The sequence below is a fragment of the Furipterus horrens genome, unplaced genomic scaffold (assembly GCF_987537825.1).
Source record: "Furipterus horrens unplaced genomic scaffold, mFurHor1.1.pri manual_scaffold_11, whole genome shotgun sequence".
NCBI lineage: Eukaryota > Metazoa > Chordata > Mammalia > Chiroptera > Furipteridae > Furipterus > Furipterus horrens.
The window spans coordinates 3,374,586-3,388,067 of NW_028327181.1; the positions used below are offsets into that span (position 1 = coordinate 3,374,586).

A 13,482-nucleotide genomic window follows, 5' to 3' on the forward strand; every position below is an offset into this window, starting at 1 on the left:
ACCCGCAGAAGCTAGGCCCACGCCGTCTGTCCCGAGGTCGCAGTGACACGGTCGGGTTCAGGGTAGATAGTCGTGTTCCGCGTTCCAGGGCGCTCCGAGGCCTCCCCGTGCCAGTGGTGCGGGGTGGGGGTAGGGGCTGCCATGCCAGGGGCAGGGGGGCGCGGGGGGCTCCGTGCACCAGCGAGGCTTCGGCTGCCGCTTCTCTCACACAGACGTGGCTCCTTAGCACAGAGCGCCCTGGCGGGGATCAGAACTGCTCCTGACACGCTAGTTCCTCCGGGGAGGACCTGGTCTGGGCGGGAGGCTGCTGCACTGAGCACGCATGGGGAATAACATCTGGCCCATTTGCCTGAATGAGGAGGCCTCGTAACTGAGGACCAAACTCTACAATCAGACCGTGATTTCCGCCTGTTGACGCGATGATGGTACTTTATTTTGAAGGTCAAAACGGCGCTGAGAACGCGATGATGGTCCCTAAACCGCCCAGAGCTTGGGGACTGGCCCGCCTGCGCCCGCGGCGGGGATCTGAAGCCCAGTGGCGTGCGAGGTGGCGGATCAGCCCCGTTGGTGTCTGCTGAGTGTGGGGTGGGGGTGGGGGTGGGGGGAGGCCCCGAGACTCTGCTTGGTGAGCTCTGCCCCGCGGCCGGCCTTGCGGTTTCTGGTCCAGGTGCAGCTCACGGAGTTTTGGGGTGCTCTTTGCATTCTCTCCGGCAGTTGCCACCTGGGTTAAGCATGGCTAGTGATGCTCCTCATAACAGCCACGTGCAGCTGCTCAGGCGCCTTGCTGCCTGGAGGCCACTAGCAGGAGACGCTCAGGAGCCCGGCAGCCTGAGCCCAGCCCAACAGCAGGCGGGGCGACCCGACCCACACTGGGCCACAGGAGGCCAAGGGCCCAGGGGTCCACACATGTCACCGGGAAGGCCCGCTCTGCCCCCGGCGGCCACACCACCTCTGGGTCCTGTTCAAACCCCCCTCCAGGCAGCCTTGCCCGGCCTTCCCTGCCTCTACCCACCCGTCTGTTTCAGAAACAGGGTCCAACTTTGTGAATTCCTTTGCTTTTAATGCCTAAACGCTCTACAGATTAGAGAGGGGGCAGGGAAGCACTGCCTCCGGGCGGAGAAACCCACGCAGAGTCCTTTGTGCCTCAGACGGTAAGTCCTTTGTGCCTCAGACGGTCCTTACGGCTTCACTGACCTCACGTGGGGTCTTGTCTGAAATCGGGCGAAATGCTAAGGCCAAGAATTTCGGTCACGAATATTTCTGCAGTGATTTCATCAGGAAGTTCGTCTTCAAAGCACATTTCTGAGCCTAGGCAAACAAGGGAACAAATGTCTTCATAACCATTAGGCTTTTCACTCAGAAGCGTTTTCCGAAAACACAAGGAAATGATACTGATAAGTGAGAGGTGCTTTGCTCTGCGCTGTGGTCTGGCTTTGACTCCTAGGTGGAAACTGGTTGAAGTCCTTCCCTTTACTAAAGTTGGGACCACGTGTTCCCCGGATCTCCGCGAACCTCACTGGAAAGCCTTAACTACATGGTTTTGCTGGTCTTATTGTTCTGAGACACTTGGAACGCCACATAAACACAAACTACTGGGAAAGTTACACTCTGAGACCCCAAGTACGCAGCAGACGGGGCGGGGCAAGGGCGTGCAGGCTGGCAGGGGCCCGCTCGGGCACCGGAGTCTAGCCCTGAGCTGAGGAGCTCCGTCGCATTTGAAATTGGGGACAGACAGTAAAGAAGAGGAAGGAGGAAGCCGGGTGAGGGATCTTTGCTTCTGACTCCAGCTGCAGGAATAGCGGCGGCTCTGACCACCAAGGGTCATTGGCCCAGCGTCCTGGGCTTGTCCCTCGGCTCCTCCCTGCACAGCAGGCCCGGGGAGGGGTCTGCACTGCTTCCTCCCGAGCTTAAACTGGCAACCCAAGCTTCAGGGCCGTTTCCTCCCTCCAGTGGACCGCAAGGAGGCAGGGAAGCCTCAGGAAAGGAGGGATCATTAAAAACCTGGAAGCCAAGCAGCCGGAGGTCGGGCCTGCGCCGCCCCCTGAGTTGCTGCCCTCTCCTCAGTCAGTCCTGCTGACAGTCCATCTTCTCCTGAAACAGCCTCTGAGCTGTGTTTGCTGCCAGTGGCCCACCACCGCCCGCGGAGAGATGAGCCCGGGGCAGCGCCCTGGAGGGGAAGCAGGGCCAGAGGCGCGGAGGAGGGGCAGCCAGACGTGACCGGGGCTGCCTACAGGCTGGCTTTGCTGTGCGCAGGGTGTTAAGGAGAGCGGCCTGCGCCCCTCAGGGGACATCGGCGCACTGGAGGGGACACGGGTGAGTGAGCCACGCGCCCCGACAGAGCCGCCCCGTACCTCTGGCAGCGGCCGCTGCCGGCTCGGAGCCCCAGCCCTCGGGGTTCAGCCCCAGCAGCGTCGCAAAGCAGTTGGTCATCTCCTCCTCCGTCATGTGCTCACCTGGGGGTTGCAGGGGGAAAAGGGGGGCGGTCAGCTCTCGGGACGGCGTGTGACACGGAGCTTCCAGCACCCCTGTGGGTCCGAAAGAGAATTATCCCACGGTTTCCTTTTCCTGAGACAGAAAAACAGTCCAGAGAGGGCCCCGCGTCACTGTCACACAGGCCCCCTTACATGGCATCCAGCACGGGACTCCCACAGGGGACACACCTGGGGGCCTGGAGAAAGAAGTCAGACAGCTTTCTGACCAGGACGGCTGCCCTCGGCTTCCCGGTCCCCAGCTTGGCGGAGGTGAAACGACCACCACAGAGAAGGCCTATCCGGTCGCCTCACGGAAAACACTGGGGAAATCGCCGGGAGGAAGGGAACTCTGCGCTGGCGTGGTTTTAGTCCACAGCCGCCTCTCGTCCTCGCCGTGAGACTGAGGGCTGCAGCTGTCACTCCCACTGCACCGGAAGTTTCAGGAACTCGGAACACGACCAGGGTTCTTGCGGTCCCCAGGCCAGCACCCCGCCCATTACCCCCCATTTGCCGGCTGTGGGGTCTCTAAGCGCACCCCTCCGGCGCCAGGCGGTCTGCTTCCCCCGCTCCCGCTCTCCCCAGTGGGGACAGCCCCAGGAGGTTACAGGAACACCCTATTTCTGTATTCACCTTTAGTTAGGAGCAGTTTCAGGAAATCCTCTCTTCGAATGACCTTCTGTCCTTGGGAGTTGGTGTGACCGAGAACATCAAAGCTCCTCTGGATGGCGCTCATGGTGTTACCAAAAGGTGGTCGGTGGTTCAGGTAAATTTTGAGGAAATTGGGTAAGTTGATTTTCTCAATTATTCTTCCACTGTCCATGTATTCACTAAATCTGATTTCATTAAACATCTCTTCGATCTGGGGAAGAGGTTTTAAAGAACAAGAAAAACATGGTAAGCAGGGACGTGCTTTGGGTATGCTTCTAAAAACGGGAGAGTTAACAGACGGATGTTCACAGTTCGCTCAGAACATACCTGTCACGGGTTGACCGTCACCCCTAAGAAAGAAATGTGGACCTCATAACCCCCCGGTACTTCAGAATGTGACGTTATTTAGAAATGGAGTCATGGCAGGCGCAGTTAAGGTGAGATTGTACCGCAGTCGGGCGGGCCTTGAATCCAAAGTCACTGGGGTCCCTTAAGAAGAGGAGAGAGACCCCCAGGGAGAAAACGGTCCTGGGGTGACAGGCAGAGAGTGGGGCGCTACAGGGGCTGGAGGAGGTGGGGAAGGCTGCCCCCCTCCGGATCTCACAGGGCACGTGGCCCGCCGGCCCCGATCCCAGGCTTGCATGAGAGTCTGGGATAGGTTTTTTGTGTTTGAAGCCACCCGGGTTGCGGCGCCTTCTGCGGCAACCCTAAGGCAGGGTCCGATGGGCCGGCGCTGTCGGCACGGCCATGAATGCTTGTTTCACCCTCCCCCTGTTCACCGAGGCGTCTCGCGTTGTATCAGCCGCCTCCAGCTTCGTGAAGCAGACATCAGTTTTGTCGGAAAGGCAGAACCCTCATGCCATCAGAAACTAGTTTATATGAATGAGGGAGTCACTTCGTGTGGAATGAGAATACAGGACCTGCGGCCCTCGTCAGTTTCTCAAACCTGTAGCCTAATTCCTTTTTCTTTCTTTCTTTTTTAATTTTTATTCTGCGATAGTTTCTATAGACAAAAGAGTATATGTGACGCACAGGTAACTCATGTGGTACAATTTTTTAAATGAATGCCTAAGAAGCCACCATTCATTGGGAAGATCAACAAAATTGACACACCGTTAGCCAGACTCACAAAGAAAAAGAGAGAAGGACCAAATTACCAACATCGGGAATGAACAAGGGGCGCCAGCCCCACCTTACAGGAGTGGACAGGCGTATGAACAACGGGGTGCCAGCAAATCAAGTAACTCAGACAAAATAGACCAATGTCCAGAGATACAAATGACCAGAACCGAGCCAAGAAGAAACAAAAAGTGTGCACAGACCTACAACAAATAGAGAGATTGAGTTAGTCACGCTAAAACGTACGCTAGTAAATTCTACCAAATATTTAAAGAGGAATACCAATTCTCCACAAACTCTCCCGAAAACAGAAGAAAAGAGGACACTTCCCAATCATTCATTCTGTGAGGGCCCGATCTGGAAGGTCACTTGGTGTATTTTCCAAAATTTCTGGAACTGAACGAAGGGTGCTGCCATGTCTGTGGATTCAGATGGCAATACGGCGCTGGTTCATACCGGTGTCCACACGGGGCTCCTTATGTAACCGGCAAAACGCAGGAAAGGGAGAAAGATTTACAGAAACAAACACGCAGCCCCCTCCTCGCTGCCATCGGTCTGTGCGGCCTTTTTACCGTCGGCTGAAATTCGGAAACCCGAATCATGCCAGGCGAAGGGCTAGAAATGAGTCATTTATTTTAGTGTCTACATTTTAAATTAATATGTCTCCCAATAAGTGGTAGGTGCTGGAAATTTACAAAGAGAGAGGATGAGAGCCACAGAAAAGTGGGAGATAATCTTCCCCCCAGAACACGAACTCTACTTTGGTCTGCAGGAATGAATCGGGAAGTGAATCTACATCTGCGTACAATACGGATCAATGACTTATGACTGGTTTCTCCCTGTCCACGCAAATGTAAAGCAGAAGTTGGAAGAGCACCGGTTTGAAGCAAGGCCAGATATCAGCCTGTCTGGGACATCCGGGTGTCTCACTCTGGCCCCCAAGATCAAGAAAAAATAAATAAAAACCTCTTACGGGGCGACCACCCACCCAACCACAATTTCTATGAAAAATTTGAGGTATTTTCTTTCCATTTTTTCCATGCAAAGAAAATATAGGGTGTTTGTGGGTTTTTTTTTTTTTTTGCACACACACATACTTTTGTATCTTTCTTTTTTCTTTAACATTGTGTCTTAGGAATCACCCAGTATTTTCAAAGAAGCCACATAGTCTTAATGCAACATTCTGGAAATGGTCTTGAAATAACATCATTGGTAGGATACAAATGAACTATAATTGATAGCATAAAAGTAGCTTTTAATGGTAACCATGTTTCATATATAGCATTCATTGAGTTTATATTACATACAAATGCATGTTAAATTACCTGTGACTTTATCTATAAATAAAACACTATCCAGGAGCATATTCTTTACATAGCGTACTTTGTAATTTTTGAATTTTTTGAAAAGATTTTTTATTTATTTATTTACTTATGTATTTATTTTAGACAGAGGGAAAGGAGGAAGAAAGAGCGGGAGAGAAACACTGATGTGTGACAGATACATCAATCATCCCCAACTGGGGACCTGGCCTGAAACCCAAGCACGCGCCCTTGACTGGGAATCGAACCACCGACCTTTCAGTTCAATGGCTGGCACTCAACCCACTGAGCCACACAGCCAGGGCTGTACTGTGTAATTTTAATAGTGTTATTACATACATGAGCTACTTACTGTGAGCTGGTGGAGGCTGGAGCTAAAAATATGACGTTGGACGACAGACCTAGGTTCAAACCCTGGGTCTACCACTTTCTATGCGACCTTGGATGAATAACGGAATATTCCTCTTCCTCGGTTTCCTCATCTTGAAAAAGGGGCTATATGGTAACACATATGCACTGGACTGTTTTGAAGCTAATTGCAACAGTGGAAATAAAGTGGTAAACGTGATGCCTAACACATAGTGAGCACTCAACAAACAGTCGCTGGTCCTGCGGTTACACTTCGTGTGTCCTTGCCCATTACAGGTGATCATAACATAAATTATACTTTATACCTGCATACATTATCATCTAAATGACATGTGTAAATTCTAATGTAATCCATATTTGGCTCATTTCAGAAATAGAAGACTAGCCCAAAGATAACGAAAAGCAATCGCGAGGCGCCTGAGCGGCGTGAAGACCTCGGGAAGGTTCTCAGCCCGGCTCACCGCGTGGGTGACTCACCCACCACCCGCTCCCTTCCCGCGGGGCTGATCCAGGATCGCTGCTCAACAAGCAGAGCTGCCAGCCTCGGCAGCGCTGACATTTCTTTCCCGGGCCCACTCTGCAGGTGTTAGATGAGAAGGCGGGTCTGCTACATGTCGAAACAAAGTCCGTGCTTGGAGAGGAGCCCCAGCGATGGAACGGAGCACCGAGGTGCCCAGGCAGCAGACTCGGAGAAGCGGGAGGCCGGCTGCGCAGCCCGGGGCAGCGGGTCCCTCCAGTCACCCAGGAAGCTCCGAACGGTCTGATGCCCAGGCCCTGCTCTGAGACCCTGATCTAACCGGCATGGGGCGGTGTCTGAGCAGTCACGTTCTTCCAAAGCTCCGAGTGATGTGCGTGCGAGGCCATGAGTGAGAGCCATGGCAACAGGACAGGAGTTCTCACACTCGGTCAGGCGTCGAAATGACCAGGAGGGCTGGTGAAAACAGCAGCCTGGGGCTCTGACTCAGGGTGCCTGGGATGGTGGCCTGGAACCCGCATTTCTCCCACGTCTCCGGGCGAGGCCGGAGCTGCGGGCTGGTGGGCCGCAGCTTTGCGAACCGTGGCTCTTAGGGTGCAGGGCTTCACAGAGGCGGAGGCGGTACTCCGGCCACAGAGGACCAGCGCCAGCCTGTGACTTTATTAGAGCCGGCTCCACTCTGCGTCCCAGTCCGTCTCCGCCATCAAGCGGTGGCGTTAGCGTTCATCTCTGATTCCTTGGCAGCACGTTCAGAGCCTGGCACATTGTGGGGGCCCAGAGGAGTGCTGGGTGAGGAAGTAAGTGAGTAACATGGGCATAAGCAGGGCCCTGGAAGAAGTGCTCCTAGAACTCACAAGAGGCTCGTTTAGAATAACCACTGACCGCCCTAGTTAATTTCGTTCAATTTACTAGTAGTTACCAAGCATCGGGTTTGGTTCGGTGCTGGGTCAGTAAAAGGCAAGTCACTGAGTTATGAGGAGAACAGCCCTGCGGTTTGGGAGTTTGTGGTCTCGGCCAGTCAGCAAGTATTTCTAAACACCTACTAAGTGCGGGGCGCTGGTTAGGCCCTGTCAAGGGACACAAGGAACAATGTATACACATGGAGAGGGAGCCATCAGGGCTGTTCTAGGCCCTGGCTGCCCTTGAGAAGCACCTAGGGGGCTTTAAACACTATTCCTGCCCTGGCTCCACCTCTTGGCTTGACTGGTAGGGGTGGGGCTCAGGCATCTGTATTTTTTTAGGTGCCCTCAAGTGATTTTACATGGTTGGACACCATGGCTCTAATGGGAGAGCAACATCAGGAGCTAGAGGAGCTCTCAGCTAGGTGGGCCTGAAAGGCTTCCTGGAGGTGGGCCTGGAAGGCTTCATGGAAGAGGTGGACCTGGAAGGCAGCCTCACAAGATCCAGCCAACAAGAGAGAGAGAGCACCTTCTGCAGGTCTCGTCGCTGCCATCACAAATGACTAGATGCTTCGTGGCACCAAGTGCACCAACTGATCTCACAGTTCTCAAGGTCCGAAGTCCAAGACAGGTCTTAAGGGTTAAGATCAAGGTGTCGCTATGGCCACGTCCCTTTTGGAAGCTCCAGTCGAGAGTCGCTTCCTCTCCTGGCCCAGCGTCTGGGGCTCGGTACCATGTGGCGGCTCGTGGCCCCTTCTACCTTCAGAGCAGCAGCCTCATGGCTCATCCCGTCTCCTTGGGCTCCAGCCCTCCTGCCTCCCTCCCACGAGACCTTTGTGATGACACTGAGGCCACAGGCTGACCCAGGGTCACCTCCCCATCTCAGGATCCTTCACTTAATCACACGCAAATAGTCCCCTTTGCTGTGTAAGGGGATGCAGTCACAGGTTTTAGGCATTAGGACACGGACGCCTTTGGGGGCCGCTGTCCCGCCAGCCTCGCCTTCCTTTTGTGGTGAGAAGTCCTGAGAAGGCGGGCTGCCGAGCAGGGTCCGGCCCTGCCGTGGGAGGTGGCGGTGCTCCCTGCCGGTCGGAGGGCGCCCACCCAGGACCCGAGGGCTGAAGCTGCAGCCGCGCTTTGCTTGGTTCACGCAGCGCTTCCACAGCCAGGTCTCCCACAGACGTCTGGGTTTCAAACTTCTCTTGAAGTATCAGAGGTGTCTCGTGGTGGGAGGCCTGCGTTTCCAGACGGTTAGATTTGGGTGGAGCTGAGAAGAAACTGTCCCCTTCAGAGAAAGGTGTTCTCTGGCAGTAACAGCATGACATCCAGGCAACAGGGGGTCCCTGCCCTGTGCCAAGGACTTTTCAAGGTCCCCTCTGGCTGCCCCACCTCCAGGGTCTAGACCCCGTGCTCCCCCGTCCAGACCACACTCTCCCCCCATCCAAGCACGAAACTCAGAGAAGCCCCGAATGCTCTGTGAACCAGTGCGTACCGAAGGGAGGACAGTCAGGGAGAGTATTGATTCAAAGCTGGCGGCTTGATCTATAGCTTCTAGACGTTCAGCCCCACGACACTGGGCCTCCACTGGCGCTGCCGCCGGGCCTGCGCGCGACGTGAGGGAGGCCTGTCGGTGGCGGGCCGCAGCCCCTCACCGCCCAGGATGATCTCACTTCCCTGTGACCCCACTGCCAGCCACAGGAGCGGCTGATGTCCTCAGAATTATGTTTTATAATTAGGTCTCGGCGGCGGCGGCGGCGGCGGCAGCCGTCCATCTCGAGAGAGATGGTGTAGCTTCTTAAGAGTCTATCTGCACCGCCGAGAATGGCTGTGCAGTCCGACTCGGGAGTGACATGGTCTCACAGCCCCCGTTAAAAGGAAGGGAACACGATACATGTGAACTGAGGCCGTTTCTTGTTTTTATAAACGAGCCCCTGGTGTGGGCAGGGGTCTTTGGTTGTATCATTAGCTCCACAGACGTGCAGGCTGGGAGGACTCTCCACCTCCCAATACGCAGAGCTCTCTAGAACATCCTCCACAAGGAGGAGAGTCTTCTGTCACAGCGCTTCACCTCTGCCTCCCTCCCTCCCCTTCCTGCTATGCCCTGGGGCAGCGGGGAGGGGCCAGGGGCAGGTTTCTCTGCTGGGCAGCACCATTACGTGGCCACATCTGGAGTCACACCTGGAGACACCTCTGCTCTCCCTGCATCGCTCTGTGACTCACAACTGCCCTCGGCTTCTGCCAGTTACTGTATCTGGGTGACAGCTGCCTCTTCCTCCAGGAGCTGGACGCGCCAGGTCAGGCCCTGCCCACGGGCCAGCCGTTACTGCTCAGCCTGGCGCTGTCCCCCTGCTCTCTGTGGGGTGACTCAGTGAGGACATCAGCACCCACTGGCAGAGCCCTTTCTGGTGACCTTCACCCAGCCGCTCATCCGAGCCCAGCTCTCAGACCCCTCGGGGGACTCTCCCCTGGCCCAGGGGGAGGTTTTCAAAGGCTTTAAAATCAGAACAAGTCCTTTGTCTTCCCCAAACCCACCACGGGGGGTTAGCGAGGGCCCCGCAGCTCTTCGGAACCCTGCCCCTGCCCTGCCGCTGCGCCTGGAAAAAGTGCGGCTGGAACCCCAGGCAGCTCCTCCCGCAGCTCCGCGCGGGGTCGCCGCCGACGCTGCGGTGTTACTCCCGAGGGGTGCGGACGCCCCCACACGGGACTGCTCCCAGGCGCTCACGGCAGGGCCGCCGCTCTGGGCCGCCGACGCGGGAAGGGGGCCCAGGGCGCACGGGCGGGCGAGGGGAGGACGAGGGCTGCGCCGGCCGCGGGAACCAAGGGAACACGACGCAGCCGTGGAAAGGGACGCAGTGCTGACTCGGGCCACCCCGCGGGCGCGCGCCTGGGGGACGGTAGAAGCCAGACCGCGTGGCCACGCTCTGTGCGGTCCCGTTCATAGCGCAACGTGCAGACAGGCAACTCCGTGGAGACAGGACGTCGGTCCGCGGGGCCGGGGCGGGGGAGGGGGACCGGAGTGATGGGGCGGCGCCGGCGGGAGTGTGCTGGGCCCAGGCGGGGGACGTTCGCGAAACGCCGACGGGTACGCTCCCAAGGGGTGAGCGTAAGGCACCCGGTCCGTCTCCAACTGGAAGTTCGTGAAAAGAAAGGAAGGTCGCGTGGAGGAGAAGCCAGGGCGCAGGCAAGAGCAAAGCCACTAACGTTAGTGTTTCTCAAACTCTTTTCCCGCCACCATGACGCTCTATCCTTTTAGAACCATAAAACCAGTAGGGACGAACACGTGGTTTCTATTTAAAAATTCAAGCACTGGAGATAGAAACCAGAGAAATGAACGCCCTGTGACTCCCCCTCCCTCAGCAATAGCCAGAGCCTGCTGCTCCGAGGGCCTCTTGCTCGTCCGTACTGACGCCCCTGCAGGTGCAGAACACCGGGTGCAGGGCAGGCTGGCTGGGGCGCAGCCCCCGGCTTGGCCCTCGGCAGCCGAGTGACTGCAGACGTTCTCACCCCCCTGCGCCCCACTTTCCCTGTCTGTGAGGCGGAGATAACACAGCATCGCCGTGTAGCGGGGACGGTGCCAGCCGGCTGTCAGCCTGACGTGCAGTGAGTGCGCAGGAGAGGAGGCCCGTGTGCTGCTGTGGGTGGCGATGTCACAGTGTCACCGTCACCCACGTTCTTTTCCAGTGTCTGCACGGCACGGCAGGACTTCCTTCTTGAAGTGCTTCAAGTGTGGAAAACAGAAATCAGCTTGTCTGGCCCTGACCTCTGTGCAGGGGGACATGGTGGTCACTGGTATGGGGACCCTCAGGGGCCAGGAAGGCCTCCCGTCACAGGGGTCACTCTCTCCCCTTCGGGGAGGAAATACCTCCCGAGAGCCACGCTTCAGAGCAAATCCGACACACGAACTCCCACGGGGTCTTTGTCGGCGCAGAAACTGCCCGCGACCCCTGGCTCCGACCCCTCCGCCTTGCCTTGCGGAGGCCGGACTACTTGGCCGCAGTCCCTCCGTCCCAGCTGGGACCACGGTTCAGGCGCAAAGATTAGCGCACGGGGCTTGGGGAGGATTTGCTGGTTTCTATTCTGGGCTTTGTTCGGGATACAAAAGCAACGCTAGCTCCATGCTCGCAGTGAAGAAAAGCTGAATATTACAGAAGTGCGTGCGTGAGCCCCCCGATCCATAACCACGGCTGGTCCTCGTCTGGAGATGCCCCGCCTGCCCTGAAGCTGGGGCTGTGTTTCGAGGTCACGAGGAGACATCTGCGCCCCACGGCGGATGAGCACCCACCTCCCAGCGGCACCCCATCCGCACAGGCCAGGGGAGCAGGAACTGGACAGGAAATAACCCTCAGCGCTTCCTGTGCCCAGGGCTCTGCGGGCATCACGTCCTGTGGTCCTCACCCCACGTGGGGTGAGGTCCATCCAATCCCCAAACCCACACTCTACTGACCCCCAGCTTCGGTAAGGAGTCTGTCCTTTAGGAACGTCTTTACGGGGAGTCTGTTTGTACGGGGCGCATCGGCTCGTCCCCGAACCTTCTTTCTGTCCCACTTACGCAAGAATAAGGTGAAATGTTTACGTGGCCCTACACTGATGGCTCTCGGAGGCCGTTTCCGTATGTAACCCGCCCACAGCGTCCCTGTCTCCGCTCTGCCTACCTGCTCTTCCGACGGGTAAAAGCCAATCGCCCTCATGACAAAAGGAACCTCCGACAGGCGGATGTGCTCCGACACTTCCCTGGTCTCCATTGTGTCGATACCTTGGCTACGGAGCTGAGAATAGTAAAAATAGTCTTCCAGCTCCTGCGTGGGAACAAAATGGAAACACAACACGCATTTCGGCTTCAGTCTGACGCGTCCATTAAGGCTTCAAGGGCATTTTCCAGCGAGTCCATTTGGAGCTCAGCGGGAAAAAGAGCTCTGGGGAAAAGCAAGAGGGGAAAGCGGACGTGTGTGGTGCAGACTTGACTAGATGTGACCAGGCGGTGTTTACTCGGAGGACAATTACCCTGTAGAATTTTCCTTCCCTGCCACCAGACACCAGATCGTAGAACGGGGTCAGGTCTTCTCCACCGAGAGAGACGGCGGCCTCCACGGCGCTGGAACAGGAGAGAAACACGGCTGTTAGAAAGCTCTGGGCGCCAACGGGCCCAGCCGGGAGGCCGCTGGGCACCGGGCCCTCCGGAGGCCGTTCCAGCGCGGACACCGTTGGGGCCTCTGTAAACTGGTTAAGAAAATGCCCTCCGAAATGACGCCGGGAATGAAAAACTCAGTTTCAAGTGTGGCACCGCATGGCGCAGGGCACCCGGCTTCGTGACGGTGATTGCTCGTGGGTGACAGGGCAGCCTCGTGGCAACTGCTTTGCAACCTCTGGGGACAGAACATGCCTCTCGCCTCACCCAAGGGCGGGCGCCTGTGGGCTGGAGCCTGTCCCCGTCCCCATAGCAGAGCCTCTGCGTAACCTGAGACCCGCACGCGGAGCTGCCGACACTAATTGCTTCCATGAAAACTCGGGAGGCCACCAGGGACCCCTGCCAGCCTGACAAAAATAACCCTCTGCTCTCTAACACGGGGTCAGGTTTTCCAAAAATAGGCCGTGTAGGTGAGAAAACCTACTTTTCGTATGAGACCGACCTTGCCTCACACAAAATGCTAGTAAGAATAAAAATCACTACAATAATCCACTAACTGATTTCTGCTAATCAGGTCATTAGCCTCCTTGTGGGTTATTAAAACACACTTCAGTGTAGCCCGCAGCAGGGAAGTGGTGCAGTGCCCGGACTCCGGACTCCGGGCCCTGCCACCGGCCAGTGGTGTGACCCTGAGCAGGTAACCAAACCTCCGAGCCCCGGTTCCCCTTCTGTGACGTGGGCACAATCGCAGGGAGGATTACATCAATGAAGGCAACAGAGGATTTGACATGAAGCCCTTCATGTTCGCCCCGTGGTGAGCGTTTGCTAAGGCGTGGGCTTGACTCCAGAAGACCTGGTGGGAACCCCCACCCCCCACTTCCCGCAACCATTGCTGAGGAGGTCACGCCACCCTCGGGGCTGGCTCCCCGCGACAGGGTGGCTGTGAGGGTGGAGTCGGACGGGGCGCAGAGAAGGCCCGGTGCGGGGCGGTTACAATCATTCCCGCTGTGGCCTGGGTCCAGGAGCGCACCTGCCCCTCTTCCAGGGAGTCCGC

At 56.8% G+C, this 13,482-nt stretch overlaps 1 protein-coding gene across 1 annotated transcript in view; it reads right to left on the minus strand.

Moving 5' to 3' along the window:
- Nucleotides 1-1,167: 1,167 nt before the first annotated feature.
- Nucleotides 1,168-13,482, minus strand: part of CFAP251 (cilia and flagella associated protein 251) — a 41,934-nt gene continuing 29,619 nt past the window's right edge. Inside the window, 6 exon segments of the mRNA XM_090291916.1 lie at nt 1,168-1,194; nt 1,196-1,308; nt 2,352-2,453; nt 3,102-3,330; nt 11,956-12,099; nt 12,305-12,395. Coding sequence (XP_090148042.1) covers nt 1,168-1,194; nt 1,196-1,308; nt 2,352-2,453; nt 3,102-3,330; nt 11,956-12,099; nt 12,305-12,395 — 706 coding nt within the window.